This window comes from Homalodisca vitripennis, chromosome 8 (genome assembly GCF_021130785.1).
Source record: "Homalodisca vitripennis isolate AUS2020 chromosome 8, UT_GWSS_2.1, whole genome shotgun sequence".
NCBI classification, from domain to species: Eukaryota; Metazoa; Arthropoda; class Insecta; order Hemiptera; family Cicadellidae; genus Homalodisca; species Homalodisca vitripennis.
The window spans coordinates 128951380-128974072 of NC_060214.1; the positions used below are offsets into that span (position 1 = coordinate 128951380).

The 22693-nt window shown below is 39.8% G+C and overlaps 1 protein-coding gene across 1 annotated transcript in view; it reads left to right on the forward strand.

Annotated features, from left to right (window-relative positions):
* The window catches only part of LOC124368395 (nose resistant to fluoxetine protein 6-like), a 55579-nt gene extending 49532 nt beyond the window's left edge, over positions 1–6047 (forward strand). The window contains exons 12-14 of the mRNA XM_046825703.1: positions 1901–2043; positions 2888–3002; positions 5893–6047. Coding sequence (XP_046681659.1) covers positions 1901–2043; positions 2888–3002; positions 5893–5966 — 332 coding nt within the window. The 3' untranslated portion in view covers positions 5967–6047. The remainder of the gene's footprint in view (positions 1–1900; positions 2044–2887; positions 3003–5892) is intronic.
* The last annotated feature ends 16646 nt before the right edge of the window (positions 6048–22693 follow it).

A 22693-nucleotide genomic window follows, 5' to 3' on the forward strand; every position in this document is an offset into this window, starting at 1 on the left:
CTTCTCCCCCGGGGCCTCCGGGGTTATACTGCTGTGTGTCTGCGGTAGAGGAGGTGAGTATCCGGGTCTCAGGAGCTAAACATACATATGTGACCTCGGTGTACAGTGTAGCACCTTTCCAGTCCCTACAGACCGGTACAGTCCTGTCGTGTACAGTCTCCACATCGCTCTACACAGGAACCTCTTCTCCCCCGGGGCCTCCGGGGTTATACTGCTGTGTGTCTGCGGCAGAGGAGGTGAGTATCCGGGTCTCAGGAGCTAAACATACATATGTGACCTCGGTGTACAGTGTAGCACCTTTCCAGTCCCTACAGACCGGTACAGTCCTGTCGTGTACAGTCTCCACATCGCTCTACACAGGAACCTCTTCTCCCCGGGGCCTCCGGGGTTATACTGCTGTGTGTCTGCGGTAGAGGAGGTGAGTATCCGGGTCTCAGGAGCTAAACATACATATGTGACCTCGGTGTACAGTGTAGCACCTTTCCAGTCCCTACAGTACCGGTACAGTCCTGTCGTGTACAGTCTCCACATCGCTCTACACAGGAACCTCTTCTCCCCCGGGGCCTCCGGGGTTATACTGCTGTGTGTCTGCGGTAGAGGAGGTGAGTATCCGGGTCTCAGGAGCTAAACATACATATGTGACCTCGGTGTACAGTGTAGCACCTTTCCAGTCCCTACAGACCGGTACAGTCCTGTCGTGTACAGTCTCCACATCGCTCTACACAGGAACCTCTTCTCCCCCGGGGCCTCCGGGGTTATACTGCTGTGTGTCTGCGGTAGAGGAGGTGAGTATCCGGGTCTCAGGAGCTAAACATACATATGTGACCTCGGTGTACAGTGTAGCACCTTTCCAGTCCCTACAGTACCGGTACAGTCTTGTCGTGTACAGTCTCCACATCGCTCTACACAGGAACCTCTTCTCCCTCGGGGCCTCCGGGGTTATACTGCTGTGTGTCTGCGGTAGAGGAGGTGAGTATCCGGGTCTCAGGAGCTAAACATACATATGTGACCTCGGTGTACAGTGTAGCACCTTTCCAGTCCCTACAGTACCGGTACAGTCTTGTCGTGTACAGTCTCCACATCGCTCTACACAGGAACCTCTTCTCCCTCGGGGCCTCCGGGGTTATACTGCTGTGTGTCTGCGGTAGAGGAGGTGAGTATCCGGGTCTCAGGAGCTAAACATACATATGTGACCTCGGTGTACAGTGTAGCACCTTTCCAGTCCCTACAGTACCGGTACATACCTGTCGTGGACAATCTCCACATCGCTCTACACAGGAATCTCTTCTCCCTCGGGGCCTCCGGGGTTATACTGCTGTGTGTCTGCGGTAGAGGAGGTGAGTATCCGGGTCTCAGGAGCTAAACATACATATGTGACCTCGGTGTACAGTGTAGCACCTTTCCAGTCCCTACAGTACCGGTACATACCTGTCGTGGACAATCTCCACATCGCTCTACACAGGAACCTCTTCTCCCTCGGGGCCTCCGGGGTTATACTGCTGTGTGTCTGCGGTAGAGGAGGTGAGTATCCGGGTCTCAGGAGCTAAGTAAGTCATTGTATGTGTGTGACATTGCTATACAACATAGCAATATTCTAGTCCCTCCATGAGGTCAACAAAAGGAACCCCAGTACTGGCACTTAATGTAGAAAACTCATAGAGCGTTCCTGTCTCATAGTCCCTTTTTTGTATACTGGAGTACAAAACTACAAGATTTATACTTACTTTCCGTACATGCGTAACATAACAGAAGGTTTAGTATGGTGATTGTGTGAGGAAACATTGATAAACTAGTGCTGCAGCCCAAATTAGAAGCAGTGACTGGGACGCCTGCACTTTGAATGTTCGATGGCGAGTATGAAGCTGAGGATTATCGTGAGAGTAATCGGTTTGTATTGCAGGGTTTGTGAGGGACTTCCTGAGTTGGCGAGGGTTCCAGCCACTAGCTACACTCTCGTACGGCGTGTATCTGAGTCACATGGGGCTCCAAGCTGCAGACCTCGCGAGCCTGAGGCAGCCCCTAGCCTTCGACATGCATACCCTGGTCAGTACACTTTACGTGTTATTCTGAGTTTGTTCGTGTTTACAGTTATGTTTTAAGTTTCTCTCATCATCAAGGAATGGTAATAGGGCGCAGCGCGGCAACTCGTGCGAACTTCACATAGGCCGCAGCTTCAACCCTACATGATGTTTGCGCCGGCAGTAGTTCCTAATATGTTATTGCACTGTAGCTTATTAATAATCACTTTTATCTTTTGCCTCCCACAATTCTTTTTAAATATTATTACGTAAATGAATATTTTCGGAATGTATTTACATATTATATTGTTAACCCAATATTTAGCATGTATCCATTCAGATAAATCATCGCGACGGTTACTACTTACGGTATTGTCACATACTTTATACTGCCAAGAAATGAACACTGCTATTCTGTCAGCAGTCTATATTGGCAGAAAGTTATAATTTGAGATGTTAATATTTTTACAATTTTTTTTACATATCTCATGGTTTCAAAAAACTATTTGTACTTGTTATATGACTTTCTCATGTCACTCAACATAAAAATCTTCCATTTCACACGCGTGGAAACATTGCTTACGCAATCTTCTCTAAATATTTCGTCCTCACTTCAGTCAAACCGTTCAAATATGAAACCGTAAGTGCCGATAATAAGCACTCGTCTGTACAGGCGAGGTTAAGGGGTGGAGCTCTCTCGTGATTGGCGGAAACTTGACAAACCACGGACCAGTTATGACTTGTGTGTTGAACGTGGTTACGAACCGGAAGACTTTGATGTTACTAAGCCTATTAATTAAGCTAATTTTAACTTGAGAACTATGGTGTTAAAATGACAATGACGAATAATGTTTTGCACATGTTCACAGTTCACTGGGTATTTGTCCGACTTGCTACTCGCGAACTTCATGGCGGTCTTGATCTTCTTGTTGGTGGAAGCGCCTTTCTGGCACATCGGCAACTGGTTATATAACCCCAACACAGGTAACAGTCACTAGCATAATACAGCCCAGCAGTTCACTGTGTATTTGTCAGACTTGCTACTCGCGAACTTGATGGTGGTCTTGATCTTCTTATTGGTGGAAGCGCCTTTCTGGCACATCGGCAACTGGCTATATAACCCCAACACAGGTAACAGTCACTAGCATAATACAGCAGCCCAGCAGTTCACTGTAGCAGTGATATTTGTCACACTTGCTACTCGCGAACTTCACGATGGTCTTGATCTTCTTGTTGGTGGAAGCGCCTTTCTGGCACATCGGCAACTGGCTATATAACCCCAACACAGGTAACAGTCACTAGCATAATACAGCAGCCCAGCAGTTCACTGTGTATTTGTCAGACTTGCTACTCGCAAACTTCACGGTGGTCTTGATCTTCTTGTTGGTGGAAGCGCCTTTCTGGCACATCGGCAACTGGCTATATAATCCCAACACAGGTAACAGTCACTAGCATAATACAGCAGCCCAGCAGTTCACTGTGTATTTGTCCGACTTGCTACTCGCGAACTTGATGGCGATCTTGATCTTCTTGTTGGTGGAAGCGCCTTTCTGGCACATATGTAAACGATAAATATAATTGAAACTGATTAGACTTGTGTATTAATGTATTACAAAAAATCTGCTTTTATTGTATGTAAAACACAGTACATAGAATAAAAATGCATATTGATAAATGATAATGTGTAAAGGAAATTTTAAAAAAGTAAAAGTTTTCTTCACTTCTGAGCCATGGTATCTAGTACTTGCTCTGGTGACACTGATAATATCCCAAAGTAGACCGAGAGTACGGCAAGTGCAGCCAACTGCTTATTCCTCATTGTGTTCCTTAGAGCGTATTATGATCCTGATGATGCGAGGCTACGGAGACCGGGTGAGATCTTATGATGAAGTAAGCAATTTATTGTTTTCTGAACGAATGAAGTGAACGCATAAAGTAATTTGTTTAATGTCTGACACATCCAGCGTTTCGTCTGATATTAAAGTAAATGCTGCAACATTATTGGAATTTCTAACACCAGTTTCCTGGATTATGCTGGCAAAATGTCTAAATTTTTATTTAGAATAATAGGACTAATGTAGTTTTAGTCCAGCATTTTTAGAACTGTTGAATAAATGCTTTATTAGTTTTTCGTCCCCTGCATTAGCTCTAAACTTTAAAAGAGCAATGAATTACCCTTCTTTAGACTTTAGGTTAATACAATCGGACCATATTCATAAGGATTATGCTCATCGCATCTCGAAGGCAACTCCTTCTCCCCAAGAAAAATAATTCCAATTATAGGCTTAAGAGAATTTCTGGGTTTTTCAACTGGTTTTTTTTTTTCAATATCTATCTAAAAATTAAAGCTATAAGTTTGCACATTTCTCACCTTAAAAAATGCTCAGCAGCGGCAGAAAACTTTTGGATAATTTGTTGGAACATGCTTATTAAACTTTCCCAACTGATCCTTCCATTTGATAAAATATGATGACAATAGAGAGCCAATGTGTTCATGGGACCCATTCCCAACTGCCTCAGTACAAAATTAACCACAATATAGCTTACAGCCATCGGCCGATTTAGAGTAAGCTAAACAGGTAAACCGTTCAACTGGTTTCTTTGGAATCGTAACTGCTTCTTTTAGAGAACTAATCTAATCTAGTGGGGAATACAGAGGTATGATTTGGTTCATCTACTGCAAATATAAATTTTCAGCATAGCTCTTGCAGCTGTTTACTAGAAAAATAAACACTACGATGAGTAGAAAACAGGCACACGAAAATTTTACCAATATCATCACTTACACTATTTATGTATTTCCCGGATACTCGGCCTGAGTGGAGGGCGATGAAGTGCATGGTGCTCATACGCCTTCAACAGTTAGTTGTGGCAAAGCTGAATCACTATTTAATTATTTATAATATTTACATATTGTTTTCCACGTATGATGAAAAAACAATCAATTGGTTTATCATTACATCGCCTCATTACGGAAACCTGCACGTTGTTTACTACTACTGTATTAAAATCACGTAATGGACTTTCATTTAGTTTCATAATTTTGCGGAGGTCCGAATCCCTTGGATCCCCAGCAAGGCTACGTCCTTGCGAGACATTTTGTCGGTTAGCAAACACTCCACCAGTGGGACAATCCATAACTGGTTGCCACCACACATCTGTGACATATCAACGGAAAGTGTGCCTACCTACTAGATTGATGAATTATTGTGATTGCTTTATTAATTTTTTGTATTACAAACTGGTACAATGTGTAAGTTTAGTTATTAAGAAAGAATAATATTCATGTTTGTTGCATTATATTATGTTATACATATTATGCTGATGTGTTCAAAGTTCTGTACATATTTGAAAGAATAACAATTGAACTGAATTGAACAGTATTAGGCTACTTATGTGTCTGAAGGCCGGTTTTAAGTCACACAGTTTTAAAATATGTTATGATCTAAACAAATTAATTTCATATTTTAACCCTTTCGATATCTCCCGTTTCGACCTCCACCAAAAATAGAATGACTGAAGATTGATTTCTTTCTTAGAAAAAATCCTTTATTGCTTTTATCGCCTTTACTGATATAGTGCAAATTGTATCTTGGCTCTTAGACTATTAATTAGCTGGAATATAAACAGTATTAGTCTTAGTTTGTTTGTTATAGTCTAGGAGGCGCTTTTCTTGGATTCTCATTTGATATTAACAAATGTAATTCTGGAGTCGCGAGAATCTAGGAGCTGTTAGTCTTGAATTCTTAATCAGAATGACATAAATATAGGCATGAAACTTTTATGGTGAGCATCTAAAATTTATTAATTATGTAGTTTTTAGTATAAAATTGCTTATTTTAAAAAGATCTTGTGGAACTATTTCAATTTTTAGGAACTGGAAGAGGCACTTTGGCGGAGAAGCGTCCGGAAAATGTCAACTTCGAAGAAGAAAAGTCATCGCTGTAACACTCAAGATACTGATTTTGTTTTATATATTTGTATATTTATATTAAATGATGTTTTTATAAATATTTTATTTACAGAAAACGTTTAGAAATGATTCACCCTCACTATTGTAATGGATGCGTACGAATAAGTTTCTACGTAACGCGTTTCAACTCCTTTCTGTTGTTAATAAATATTATCGACATTTAACTATAGAGAGACACTACTTTAAGGGGATGGTTTTTAAAGGCATACGTTTTAATAACTAAAAACACGTTTTGAGCAATAATGTTGGAGCATTCAACCTACAATACTTCTAAAACATGACTTCATAGTTTTCTGGCGAAAATGCATGAGACGGCAATTTCTACTTTATTAAATAAAGACTAGTTCCTAAAAAAATCTACCTGAGGGCACCGAACTCCTTGATACTGCTTAGTATTTATTTTTTCCTCAAGCATATCCCGCCGAAAACAATTTCAATACGCCATGGTACATTACTGGTTGATTTATTTTATTTGTTACACAAGACATGACTCTGTAGATTGAGACACGGTAAAGTGAGTGCTCGCACTGCCCTCTGTGGAGCGAGAGCTCAGGCAGTCAATAGTTGAACGATAACAATCATAGTTACGTGGTGCAACCCTCAATAAGGCATGGTAACACAAGACATGACTCTGTAGATTGAGACACGGTAAAGTGAGTGCTCGCGCTGCCCTCTGTGGAGCGAGAGCTCAGGCAGTCAATAGTTGAACGATAACAATCATAGTTACGTGGTGCAACCCTCAATAAGGCGTGGTAACACAAGACATGACTCTGTAGATTGAGACACGGTAAAGTGAGTGCTCGCACTGCCCTCTGTGGAGCGAGAGCTCAGACAGTAAATAGTTGAACGATAACAATCATAGTTACGTGGTGCAACCCTCAATAAGGCGTGGTAACACAAGACATGACTCTGTAGATTAAGATACGGTAAAGTGAGTGCTCGCACTGCCCTCTGTGGAGCGAGAGCTCAGACAGTAAATAGTTGAACGATAACAATCATAGTTACGTGGTGCAACCCTCAATAAGGCATGGTAACACAAGACATGACTCTGTAGATTGAGACACGGTAAAGTGAGTGCTCGCACTGCCCTCTGTGGAGCGAGAGCTCAGGCAGTCAATAGTTGAACGATAACAATCATAGTTACGTGGTGCAACCCTCAATAAGGCGTGGTAACACAAGACATGACTCTGTAGATTGAGACACGGTAAAGTGAGTGCTCGCACTGCCCTCTGTGGAGCGAGAGCTCAGACAGTAAATAGTTGAACGATAACAATCATAGTTACGTGGTGCAACCCTCAATAAGGCATGGTAACACAAGACATGACTCTGTAGATTGAGACACGGTAAAGTGAGTGCTCGCACTGCCCTCTGTGGAGCGAGAGCTCAGGCAGTCAATAGTTGAACGATAACAATCATAGTTACGTGGTGCAACCCTCAATAAGGCATGGTAACACAAGACATGACTCTGTAGATTGAGACACGGTAAAGTGAGTGCTCGCACTGCCCTCTGTGGAGCGAGAGCTCAGGCAGTCAATAGTTGAACGATAACAATCATAGTTACGTGGCGCAACCATAGCGTTGAACCTCCGAACTACCTAAAATAATCCCTCACATCTCAGCACACCACGTCCTTATGAATGATTTATATCCTGTGTAACTAACATAATCAAAGGTGATGTAAAACAACAGTGATAAAGCGGCTACTAACAGTAATCTGGCTCTAAAACAATAAGTAAGGCTTAGTGACTTAGGAGATTTATTCGTTTAGGGCAATTGTGAGTTTAAATTGAAAACTTAAAACGTATATATGTACAACAAAATATATTGGAATGATATTATCTGATACTGCAACATTACTTTGATAGATTTATTAGCTCATATTAAATCACTAGGTAAAAGTATTTACATAGTATTTGACACAAAAATAGGCAGACAAGAGTATGCATCAGATTGTTTACGTAATGTTAATCTAACCGGGATATCTGTATATAACTAATGAAATGTTATTGGAATGATGAGTTTAGTATGATCATGAAACACATTTTTAATGGAATGACTCTCATCAAAAAGCGTATTGCGCGCAGCAAGTATAATCAATTAAATTTATAAGAAAGTATCATTTGGCTATGAGTAAAACCTTACTACATTTATTGATATATTTAGACAAGTATATTTTAATAAAAAGGTGTCTTAATGTAACATGTACGAATGAAAAGTATTTTCAAACACATATTAAAATTTTTGAACAAACATTTCATTTACCGAATCAGGTTGTCTCAGCTAATGATTGCTCAGTAATTTTGGAATTAAAGCCATTTAGGCAAATTACACCTAGGTTTCTCAAGGGCGAACTATGGTGTCAAATAGAGACAGTAATACAGACTACTACAATTGACATTACTAATGGTTTAATAAGTTCATCCTGACATATATATATATATATATATATATATATATATATATATATATATATATATAGGACTTAGATACGAAGAAAGTAATAGTATGGATTATACCGCAGACAGAATTATAATACAGTTCTATTATTATATAAGAGGTAGCTGTTGTAAGCAGGTAAGATCCGGTTGAGACAGTAGGAAGGTAGACTGCTGTTGGTGGCGACTGGAGGTTCAAAGTCGCCGAACTGTATCAGTACCACTTCATACGTCACGATAGTGCTGACCACCTGCAATATATACAATAGTGTATCAAAGTCACATTACACCAGTTGCTGTGTGTTACACCATATAATTATTGTTATGTAAGAGGTAACTGTAATATGCAGGTAAGACCCAGGTACGACAGTAGGAAGGTAGACTGCTGTTGGTGGCGACTGGAGGTTCAAAGTCGCCGAACTGTATCAATACCACTTCATACGTCACGATAGTGCTGACCACCTGCAATATATACAATAGTGTATCAAAGTCACATTACACCAGTTGCTGTGTGTTACACCATATAATTATTGTTATGTAAGAGGTAACTGTAATATGCAGGTAAGACCCAGGTACGACAGTAGGAAGGTAGACTGCTGTTGGTGGCGACTGGAGGTTCAAAGTCGCCGAACTGTATCAATACCACTTCATACGTCACGATAGTGCTGACCACCTGCAATATATACAATAGTGTATCAAAGTCACATTACACCAGTTGCTGTGTGTTACACCATATAATTATTGTTATGTAAGAGGTAACTGTAATATGCAGGTAAGACCCAGGTACGACAGTAGGAAGGTAGACTGCTGTTGGTGGCGACTGGAGGTTCAAAGTCGCCGAACTGTATCAATACCACTTCATACGTCACGATAGTGCTGACCACCTGCAATATATACAATAGTGTATCAAAGTCACATTACACCAGTTGCTGTGTGTTACACCATATAATTATTGTTATGTAAGAGGTAACTGTAATATGCAGGTAAGACCCAGGTACGACAGTAGGAAGGTAGACTGCTGTTGGTGGCGACTGGAGGTTCAAAGTCGCTGAACTGTATCAATACCACTTCATACGTCACGATAGTGCTGACCACCTGCAATATATACAATAGTGTATCAAAGTCACATTACACCAGTTGCTGTGTGTTACACCATATAATTATTGTTATGTAAGAGGTAACTGTAATATGCAGGTAAGACCCAGGTACGACAGTAGGAAGGTAGACTGCTGTTGGTGGCGACTGGAGGTTCAAAGTCGCCGAACTGTATCAATACCACTTCATACGTCACGATAGTGCTGACCACCTGCAATATATACAATAGTGTATCAAAGTCACATTACACCAGTTGCTGTGTGTTACACCATATAATTATTGTTATGTAAGAGGTAACTGTAATATGCAGGTAAGACCCAGGTACGACAGTAGGAAGGTAGACTGCTGTTGGTGGCGACTGGAGGTTCAAAGTCGCTGAACTGTATCAATACCACTTCATACGTCACGATAGTGCTGACCACCTGCAATATATACAATAGTGTATCAAAGTCACATTACACCAGTTGCTGTGTGTTACACCATATAATTATTGTTATGTAAGAGGTAACTGTAATATGCAGGTAAGACCCAGGTACGACAGTAGGAAGGTAGACTGCTGTTGGTGGCGACTGGAGGTTCAAAGTCGCCGAACTGTATCAATACCACTTCATACGTCACGATAGTGCTGACCACCTGCAATATATACAATAGTGTATCAAAGTCACATTACACCAGTTGCTGTGTGTTACACCATATAATTATTGTTATGTAAGAGGTAACTGTAATATGCAGGTAAGACCCAGGTACGACAGTAGGAAGGTAGACTGATGTTGGTGGCGACTGGAGGTTCAAAGTCGCTGAACTGTATCAATACCACTTCATACGTCACGATAGTGCTGACCACCTGCAATATATACAATAGTGTATCAAAGTCACATTACACCAGTTGCTGTGTGTTACACCATATAATTATTGTTATGTAAGAGGTAACTGTAATATGCAGGTAAGACCCAGGTACGACAGTAGGAAGGTAGACTGCTGTTGGTGGCGACTGGAGGTTCAAAGTCGCTGAACTGTATCAATACCACTTCATACGTCACGATAGTGCTGACCACCTGCAATATATACAATAGTGTATCAAAGTCACATTACACCAGTTGCTGTGTGTTACACCATATAATTATTGTTATGTAAGAGGTAACTGTAATATGCAGGTAAGACCCAGGTACGACAGTAGGAAGGTAGACTGCTGTTGGTGGCGACTGGAGGTTCAAAGTCGCTGAACTGTATCAATACCACTTCATACGTCACGATAGTGCTGACCACCTGCAATATATACAATAGTGTATCAAAGTCAAATTACACCAGTTGCTGTGTGTTACACCATATAATTATTGTTATGTAAGAGGTAACTGTAATATGCAGGTAAGACCCAGGTACGACAGTAGGAAGGTAGACTGCTGTTGGTGGCGACTGGAGGTTCAAAGTCGCCGAACTGTATCAATACCACTTCATACGTCACGATAGTGCTGACCACCTGCAATATATACAATAGTGTATCAAAGTCACATTACACCAGTTGCTGTGTGTTACACCATATAATTATTGTTATGTAAGAGGTAACTGTAATATGCAGGTAAGACCCAGGTACGACAGTAGGAAGGTAGACTGCTGTTGGTGGCGACTGGAGGTTCAAAGTCGCTGAACTGTATCAATACCACTTCATACGTCACGATAGTGCTGACCACCTGCAATATATACAATAGTGTATCAAAGTCACATTACACCAGTTGCTGTGTGTTACACCATATAATTATTGTTATGTAAGAGAGTTAACTGTAATAAGCAGGTAAGACCCAGGTACGACAGTAGGAAGGTAGACTGCTGTTGGTGGCGACTGGAGGTTCAAAGTCGCCGAACTGTATCAATACCACTTCATACGTCACGATAGTGCTGACCACCTGCAATATATACAATAGTGTATCAAAGTCACATTACACCAGTTGCTGTGTGTTACACCATATAATTATTGTTATGTAAGAGGTAACTGTAATATGCAGGTAAGACCCAGGTACGACAGTAGGAAGGTAGACTGCTGTTGGTGGCGACTGGAGGTTCAAAGTCGCCGAACTGTATCAATACCACTTCATACGTCACGATAGTGCTGACCACCTGCAATATATACAATAGTGTATCAAAGTCACATTACACCAGTTGCTGTGTGTTACACCATATAATTATTGTTATGTAAGAGGTAACTGTAATAAGCAGGTAAGACCCAGGTACGACAGTAGGAAGGTAGACTGCTGTTGGTGGCGACTGGAGGTTCAAAGTCGCCGAACTGTATCAATACCACTTCATACGTCACGATAGTGCTGACCACCTGCAATATATACAATAGTGTATCAAAGTCACATTACACCAGTTGCTGTGTGTTACACCATATAATTATTGTTACGTAAGAGTTAACTGTAATAAGCAGGTAAGACCCAGGTACGACAGTAGGAAGGTAGACTGCTGTTGGTGGCGACTGGAGGTTCAAAGTCGCCGAACTGTATCAATACCGCTTCATACGTCACGATAGTGCTGACCACCTGCAATATATACAATAGTGTATCAAAGTCACATTACACCAGTTGCTGTGTGTTACACCATATAATTATTGTTATGTAAGAGGTAACTGTAATATGCAGGTAAGACCCAGGTACGACAGTAGGAAGGTAGACTGCTGTTGGTGGCGACTGGAGGTTCCAAGTCGCCGAACTGTATCAATACCACTTCATACGTCACGATAGTGCTGACCACCTGCACTATATACAATAGTGTATCAAAGTCACATTACACCAGTTGCTGTGTGTTACACCATATAATTATTGTTATGTAAGAGGTAACTGTAATATGCAGGTAAGACCCAGGTACGACAGTAGGAAGGTAGACTGCTGTTGGTGGCGACTGGAGGTTCAAAGTCGCTGAACTGTATCAATACCACTTCATACGTCACGATAGTGCTGACCACCTGCACTATATACAATAGTGTATCAAAGTCACATTACACCAGTTGCTGTGTGTTACACCATATAATTATTGTTATGTAAGAGGTAACTGTAATATGCAGGTAAGACCCAGGTACGACAGTAGGAAGGTAGACTGCTGTTGGTGGCGACTGGAGGTTCAAAGTCGCTGAACTGTATCAATACCACTTCATACGTCACGATAGTGCTGACCACCTGCACTATATACAATAGTGTATCAAAGTCACATTACACCAGTTGCTGTGTGTTACACCATATAATAATTATTGTTATGTAAGAGGTAACTGTAATATGCAGGTAAGACCCAGGTACGACAGTAGGAAGGTAGACTGCTGTTGGTGGCGACTGGAGGTTCAAAGTCGCCGAACTGTATCATACCACTTCATACGTCACGATAGTGCTGACCACCTGCAATATATACAATAGTGTATCAAAGTCACATTACACCAGTTGCTGTGTGTTACACCATATAATTATTGTTATGTAAGAGGTAACTGTAATATGCAGGTAAGACCCAGGTACGACAGTAGGAAGGTAGACTGCTGTTGGTGGCGACTGGAGGTTCAAAGTCGCTGAACTGTATCAATACCACTTCATACGTCACGATAGTGCTGACCACCTGCAATATATACAATAGTGTATCAAAGTCACATTACACCAGTTGCTGTGTGTTACACCATATAATTATTGTTATGTAAGAGTTAACTGTAATAAGCAGGTAAGACCCAGGTACGACAGTAGGAAGGTAGACTGCTGTTGGTGGCGACTGGAGGTTCAAAGTCGCCGAACTGTATCAATACCACTTCATACGTCACGATAGTGCTGACCACCTGCAATATATACAATAGTGTATCAAAGTCACATTACACCAGTTGCTGTGTGTTACACCATATAATTATTGTTATGTAAGAGGTAACTGTAATATGCAGGTAAGACCCAGGTACGACAGTAGGAAGGTAGACTGCTGTTGGTGGCGACTGGAGGTTCAAAGTCGCCGAACTGTATCAATACCACTTCATACGTCACGATAGTGCTGACCACCTGCAATATATACAATAGTGTATCAAAGTCACATTACACCAGTTGCTGTGTGTTACACCATATAATTATTGTTATGTAAGAGGTAACTGTAATATGCAGGTAAGACCCAGGTACGACAGTAGGAAGGTAGACTGCTGTTGGTGGCGACTGGAGGTTCAAAGTCGCCGAACTGTATCAATACCACTTCATACGTCACGATAGTGCTGACCACCTGCAATATATACAATAGTGTATCAAAGTCACATTACACCAGTTGCTGTGTGTTACACCATATAATTATTGTTATGTAAGAGGTAACTGTAATATGCAGGTAAGACCCAGGTACGACAGTAGGAAGGTAGACTGCTGTTGGTGGCGACTGGAGGTTCAAAGTCGCCGAACTGTATCAATACCACTTCATACGTCACGATAGTGCTGACCACCTGCAATATATACAATAGTGTATCAAAGTCACATTACACCAGTTGCTGTGTGTTACACCATATAATTATTGTTATGTAAGAGGTAACTGTAATATGCAGGTAAGACCCAGGTACGACAGTAGGAAGGTAGACTGCTGTTGGTGGCGACTGGAGGTTCAAAGTCGCCGAACTGTATCAATACCACTTCATACGTCACGATAGTGCTGACCACCTGCAATATATACAATAATGTATCAAAGTCACATTACACCAGTTGCTGTGTGTTACACCATATAATTATTGTTATGTAAGAGTTAACTGTAATAAGCAGGTAAGACCCAGGTACGACAGTAGGAAGGTAGACTGCTGTTGGTGGCGACTGGAGGTTCAAAGTCGCCGAACTGTATCAATACCACTTCATACGTCACGATAGTGCTGACCACCTGCAATATATACAATAGTGTATCAAAGTCACATTACACCAGTTGCTGTGTGTTACACCATATAATTATTGTTACGTAAGAGTTAACTGTAATAAGCAGGTAAGACCCAGGTACGACAGTAGGAAGGTAGACTGCTGTTGGTGGCGACTGGAGGTTCAAAGTCGCCGAACTGTATCAATACCGCTTCATACGTCACGATAGTGCTGACCACCTGCAATATATACAATAGTGTATCAAAGTCACATTACACCAGTTGCTGTGTGTTACACCATATAATTATTGTTATGTAAGAGGTAACTGTAATATGCAGGTAAGACCCAGGTACGACAGTAGGAAGGTAGACTGCTGTTGGTGGCGACTGGAGGTTCCAAGTCGCCGAACTGTATCAATACCACTTCATACGTCACGATAGTGCTGACCACCTGCACTATATACAATAGTGTATCAAAGTCACATTACACCAGTTGCTGTGTGTTACACCATATAATTATTGTTATGTAAGAGGTAACTGTAATATGCAGGTAAGACCCAGGTACGACAGTAGGAAGGTAGACTGCTGTTGGTGGCGACTGGAGGTTCAAAGTCGCTGAACTGTATCAATACCACTTCATACGTCACGATAGTGCTGACCACCTGCACTATATACAATAGTGTATCAAAGTCACATTACACCAGTTGCTGTGTGTTACACCATATAATTATTGTTATGTAAGAGGTAACTGTAATATGCAGGTAAGACCCAGGTACGACAGTAGGAAGGTAGACTGCTGTTGGTGGCGACTGGAGGTTCAAAGTCGCTGAACTGTATCAATACCACTTCATACGTCACGATAGTGCTGACCACCTGCACTATATACAATAGTGTATCAAAGTCACATTACACCAGTTGCTGTGTGTTACACCATATAATAATTATTGTTATGTAAGAGGTAACTGTAATATGCAGGTAAGACCCAGGTACGACAGTAGGAAGGTAGACTGCTGTTGGTGGCGACTGGAGGTTCAAAGTCGCTGAACTGTATCAATACCACTTCATACGTCACGATAGTGCTGACCACCTGCAATATATACAATAGTGTATCAAAGTCACATTAGGTCCACTATTGTGTGATGCATCGTATTTGGACGAGTGTGTGTGACATCAAAATTATGAATAAACCATCAACATCATTAGTCAACGTCACAATCTTTCAGCCAAGCTGCTTCTAACATATTTAGATTAAAATCAAAATCAGGAATTTGTAGGTAATGCTATTGCGACGTTTATATTTTACCTCCACTGTTAAAATATAAGTTGAAACTTAAATGTTATAAAATAAGCACGCATTATTTATAAACCACATCGATGTACGTATCATTTTTGAATTGAAAATGCGTATTTTATAAAGTTACCCCGTGTGTTGTGTGACAAACTTCGCTGAAGTTGTTTCAGCAATTTTTAATTTATAGCTTATTTCATTTTCTAGATGCTCTGTGGAGAATCAGACAACAAAATGGAAATTGTGTCTACGTCAGTTATAGGTTTCAATGACGCCCCACCAAACTCTATGCTGGGACATGCTACATCATAGAACTCATTTATGCTTATTTTAAAATAAAGTTCATGCAAAATTTAAAGTCTACAGTACTTCTAAACAGTCCTGATACATTAAAATTTGAGCTCATTAAGTTGAGTCTGACAGCGGTTTTCAAGTAATACATGCTGATTGTAGGGAAAGTACTTGAACGCAAGAGTGCACTAAAAAAATATTTTGTCACTGAATTTTAACATTGACTTTGAACATTATTATCCTTTTGTTTTTACTCTATAAATAAAACTGTCACATGTTAAAATCACATATGATTATAGTGAACTTGGTTACAAATTTATTTATTCTATTTTCTCGTTGATGTTATAGTTACCCATAAGAACAATGGAAAAATATTTGCTAACGCTTTGTCAAATTTCACAAGATGCCATGCGTCATCATAAAAATTAGTGTTGCCTGTATTAACATGAAACCTCATGCAAGTATTTAGATGAAGTTTTCAATTCCCTCGAGTGATAGGCTTCACTAACGCTCAAGTAAATTATACGATTATACGTTGATTTAGCATCACTGCTACTTTACGAAACACAAGGCTCTATGTTTCAAAGAATGCTCACAGTTAAGATGACAGAGCGAGTGACATAAAAGAACTGGCAGCCAGAGAGAGCTATGGTGTCGGCGGTCATCTGCTCCTGCAGTCGCTGGATCTGCAAGGTGATATAATAAAAGATCAATTACATCCAAGACTCATATTTTAGACGTGCAATCAAGCACCAAAATTGTATGTTTGCATCTAAGTATTACACACGTTAAGAAAGAAATGACAGTCATTAGTCGAGCTCTGTATTGCAAGGATATGAATAAAATGTATAGCATGCAAAATTCTTACCATCCACTATACAAAAAAATCAACATTCAAACATACAATATTTCATTCACAAATTTCCTTTCATTCGCCAATTTTCCCACCTCTAGCGTCGGAGTTATATCCCGATTGGCTGGTCTCCCAGCTTTATGCCAAAACACATTGACATTATAAAATGGCTGTCACTCTAAAAAATAGTTTAGACTAGTGTATAAAAGAAACAGAATTGGACTGAGAACTGATTACTTGTCGGACGCTTGATACAAGGCGGCGACATAGAACTGGAAGAGAAGTCGACCGATATCACCTTTAGAATATCAGTTGTGTTCCGGCTATGAATGATTTTTTTTTAAACTTAGAGCATAACCCACCTCCTGGCAGTAACAGAGGGAAGGTACGAAGCTGAATACCGACAGGGAAGTTCTGCTCTCCTGGTACAATGCGGCGACAGAGAACTGGGTGAGGAAGTTGACCATTAGGACTTTCACACTTGCAAATCCTGCCATAAGGTAGGTTGCTGGGTCTTTAACAAAGCTGAAACATATACGCGTAGTTTACTCTCGTTATACTCTTCTCAGGTTTTTGACTGGCTCCGGGTAAATAGAAAACAGTTTGGGTACAATCTCTAAGTTCTACAATACACAATTGATTAGCAGTAATTTCCCACAAAATATATGTTTAAATTATTTCTGTAGGTATATTTGTATGACAGGGCATATTGTATCAGGTAAGAACTAATAGAAACAGCACGAACTTACTTGATCACCCAATAAAACAGAATGATGATATTCAGCGATTCCAGAATAAATGTAGCGAAGATTAAAGGACTCAGTAGAGTGTCCAAGAGACTCGTGAGGACAGACAGGTTGTTGTAAATGTTTCGCATATCCTGCCAATAACTCGGCGGCATCAGCTGCACATGTCATAAAAAGATATAACAGTTATATATATGGTGAAAAATGTCTTTTTACCAGGCGAAATTAGGGATAGAAACCTTTCTCTAACACTGAAACTAGTGAACAACGGCTTACACGTGACTTCCGAACCACAACCATAGACCGGCCAGGGGTACTGCATGTAAGGACAGAATCGCTCAGCGATCACCTATCCAAGCAGCAGCCACGCTCAACGTTGTTTTACTAGTTATCTTGCGATAACCGCCGTACCCGCTACACTTCGGTATTCGTTCAGTATTGAGATCCTTAAGACAAGTTGTATTGAGTCTCTCCCATGTCGTACTAGTTATCTGGGCCGGGCGTATCATCAAAGTGTCTACACAATTCATTAAGTTACTTGAGAAGACATACTTGATTGTTATGAGTGTTGACAATGTCTTGCAGTATTCGCTGAATAAGCTGGACACATCGTAAATGTTACTATAACTACAGTAAGGTACTCTTCAGGACAGTCAGACTGTTACAAGGATCTCTATATCCTGCGAGTATCTTGGCTGCATCAGATCTTTTTAAAGTTTAAACTTTATTATCTTAGTATTCAAATATTAGAACTGAGTAACCACTTAAGTTATCAAAAAGAACATTCTCTTTGGATCCCATGAATAATATATTTAAATCAAGAGATTTACTACGATGTCATATAACCACACGAAGGATATTTCTCTTCTGTATTTGAAACCAAGTTTCTAAATATTTGTCACAGCTCCAGATGATTACCTGTAGTTTGAATGCCTCCAGCTGGTGGTTGTAAGCCTTGAAGTGCGCAGTCAGGATGATCGAGAGGCAAGTGATAACAAGGCTGCACGATATCCACTGCAAGGTACCAAGGACCTCGAGGAGTACGAGAAGTGTGGACTTCCAGACGGTCAAGGGAGAGAAGGGGAACTGTTCTTGGTAGCGAAGGACGAGACATGGCCAGAGATATTCGCTCCAGAACTCCAGCTGTAGACAGGAGGCACACATCCACAAGCCCACCAGAATTGCTACTGCTATGAAACCTGGTCAGAGCAGAACTAGTATTTTGGCCACGTTTTGCTAGCTGGTTTTAAACATTTTTATATCTTGAAGTCTAATACTTTTAGTTACACTGTGAAAGTTTACAGCAATTTAAGAGAGTAGTTGTTATGGACTACTCATAAGAAAATATTCTATAACAAAATCCTTAGTTAGGTACTACCTTATCTCGGAATAACAGTAGCCTTCACAGTTAGTTACTACCTTATCTCGGAATAACAGTAGCATTCATAGTTAGGTACTACCATAACCCGGAATAACAGTAGCATTCATAGTTAGGTACTACCATAACCCGGAATAATAGTAGCCTTCATGTTAGGTACTACCTTATCTCGGAATAACAGTAGCATTCATAGTTAGGTACTACCTTATCTCGGAATAACAGTAGCATTCATAGTTAGATACTATTGAGCAAATAAATTAGTTTTCCAAGTTTGATTACATTACTCTACTATTACACTTATCCTAAATCCTTTTTGTCTTAACATACCTACCTGTTTTTTTTTTCATAACAATCGATGAATAATTTTATAAATAATCGTCAGTAATTTAAATAAGGTTATCAGTTACTGTGTATTCGGAAAAATCACCCGAAAAGTATGAGATCTGGGTTTGAGTCTCGGACAAGGAAGTATTTTTGTTTCATTATTTCTGACTCGTATGGGAATAGTATAGTATTTGCAATAATTTTAAATAGTTACAAACACTGTTTTAATAGTGACAACTAATCATTAAACTAAAGAACCATGAGATTATTACCAACCTAATCTTGAAGTAATGAAGAAAATTAACACAATTTTCAATTTAAAATCCGGTTGGACTCGAGGCGGTGAACGAGCGAGGTCTGGCAGTTTATTCTCAATAACTTCCCAACTGAGAACGAACTGCCGCCATCTGCGAGATACGAGGAGGAATAACGGGAAGATCACCAGAGGTGGGGCGACCACGTCCAGCAGACGAGCTGGGGAGACAACCATAACATTAGCTGAACTTTCTCTTATTGAACGAAAGGTTACATTAGCAATGTGTGTTGGCAACACTTCACAATGATTCACTTAGTATCCGAAGTGTTAATGGAAACACATATTTCATATTTGAAATTAATTATTCAAGGATTTTATCAAGGATTTGTATTAGTATGTATTCTCTGTTGCGCCCTCAACCAAGTAAAACTCCCCAAGAACTCTTTCAGTTGACTTTTAAATCTTCGTTCGTTTTTTATATTTCGCGGCAAACAAGAGACGAACCTCGCTCCAGCAATGTGCGGTAACTTGCCAGCTAAAGCTGAAAGATGAGGAGTCTGACGTAAATTCATGTCAGTTTTAGTGTTCTGCTCATGAATTCCATTACATTTAAATATATTTTTGCTTTTGAATTCGGAAAAAACAATGGTTTCATAAATGCACAAAGCAGAAAATTTCATTATATTTAAATCCGAAAATACGTTTCTACATGAACTTCTCCTGAGTCCAGCTATCAACCGAACCGCACGTTTCTTAAACACAAACACTCTTTGCAACAACGCCTGAGATGCTGAACCCCAAACAATCAGAACGTACCTCACTTGAGAATCGATCAGTGCGTGGTAGGTAAGTTTCATCAGATATTGATTCCTATACTTTGCATACTGCGAGAGCAAAAATATTGAAGAGTTACATACAACATTCACATGAGCCACCACCTTAAAAATTTATCAATTTGAATTCCAAGATATTTTAAAACAGAATCCTGAGCTACCAAATCAATATGAATATGTATGCATGGATAATCTGAACTCAATGAAATAAGTATTTTGTAAGTTAAAATGTACATTTCTGTTATTTAGGCGCATTGAAATGTGTCTGACAAAACTAAATTACTGTTAACATCGATATTTTCTAATGATTTCCCTGAAAAGACTATAGCAATTTCATCTTCGTACATTTTAACTTTTTGGTAATTAACTAATTTTGGCAGATGTCAATGTAAAGATTGCACAGAATAGGTCCAATCACAGAGCCTTTGACGTACTCCATGTGAGATTGATTGCCAGTCCGATCGTTGGTTCATAGCCTCCACACACTGTTCTCTTTGAAAAAGATATGAGCTAGCCGCCTGTGCTACTAACTGCTTCAGTTGTAGATTTTCCTTTTAACAACCCTTGTGAAGGAAACAGGATTTTCAGAAATTTGCACATTTGCCATCTTTTATTGATACTGGAAATCAGTAAAACCTCGATATGCAATATGACCTCTTCCTCAGGTGAATAACTAATCTAAAAAATAACTAAAATCTAGATTAACACAAACAAATTATACCAGAGCTTTGTGACACGCATGAGTCAGAAATCACAACAAACAAACTAACTAAAGAATATAGATCTTAAAGGGACTGTACTTAATGATCAGCCACTGAGTCTGTACAGAGGATGATAGTAAATAGTGATCGTCACGGCAGGTGGGTATAAAGAAAGGGAATTTAATTTATTTATTATTGGTTTATTCTAGATGAAATTCTCAAAACCATACCGTGGCTCCGAATTGGTTTAAATTGGTTAAAAATTAATATTTTTGATCCTTAGGTTTTCCTTGTTAGTTCATTTTTCGGAATTGGCAATCGAAGCCTAATTTCGAGTGATGAATGACTGATTGGTTGGTCCGTTAACATAATGTATGACTGCCCAATTAATTTCAAATTGAATAAAAGAGGTTTCCGTAGTTATTATGCTGGATGTTTTAAAAGTACGCACTTGGATTTTTGTAATCTTTATTATTCCTATTTTAATAATAAATATGATTAGCTATTGTATGTTTTAGAATAATTACTTTCTCGGGATATATTATATCATCTAAATTCAGAAAAAAGTAAATAAGGACTCTCGGTACGTACCAAATTTTTCGGATAAAATTACAAATTAATTCCTGAGAACACGAACTTATCAATTTTTTACTGCAGATCCCAAAAGTGAACTCCCAAAAAATAATGTGCCATTAATTACTACAGTAGTCAAAGTAATTAAAAAAAAAGATTCTTTACTTGGGTACAATTATTGCATCACCGTCTATGGTAGGAGAAGATTAACATTAGAAGTTGAGAAATCGACTTTTATTCAACGCATATTATGCGTGGGTAATTTAAAAGAATTGATTATTCCGTTGGTAAATTTTTTACGAAATAAAACGTACCATTATAAAAAAAATGGATTAAATTTGATGCCTGTTATATTAGATCTCAAGATATAACGTCTCTCACTGACTCACTTAATTACCGGTAACACAGGGATGCATTTCCGGGGATAGAATATAAAGTTCTCTAGTTTCATGGAGAGGCCCATTATTTTCGCCTAATATTTTCGAAAATACGTGTACATGAATCAATTTTGGAAAACACCAAGGTTTAAGTTAAAATATTATGAAAAGAAACTATTTATAAAAGGGAAAATAAATATAGCGAACTAGTGGAAAGGTCTAGCGGATTATTTATTCGATTCTATGAAAGTATGAAAACTGTTATCTTACCATTTAGTATGGACAACGGCTCAGTTGACTTCTGCTGCTCGGTCTCCCAGACGATCACCAGTACCGCCACAGCAGTGATCCACATCACCAGGCTGTACAGGGTGCACCAGTTCTGCCACCGGAATCTGTGCATTCATCACTCTCTTTCAATACACCACCACCGCAGTGAACCATTTCACCAGACTGTACAGGGTGCACCAGTTCTTCCACCGGAATCTATACATTGATCACCCTATTTCAATACACCACCACTGCAGTGACCACACTACCAGACTGTACAGGGTGCACCAGTTCTATCACCGGAATCTGTACATTGATCACCCTCTTTCAATACACCACCACCGCAGTGAACCACATCACCAGACTATGCAGGGTGCACCAAATCTGCCACCGGAATTTGTACATTGATCAAACTCTTTCAATACACCACCACCGCGGGGACCACACTACCAGA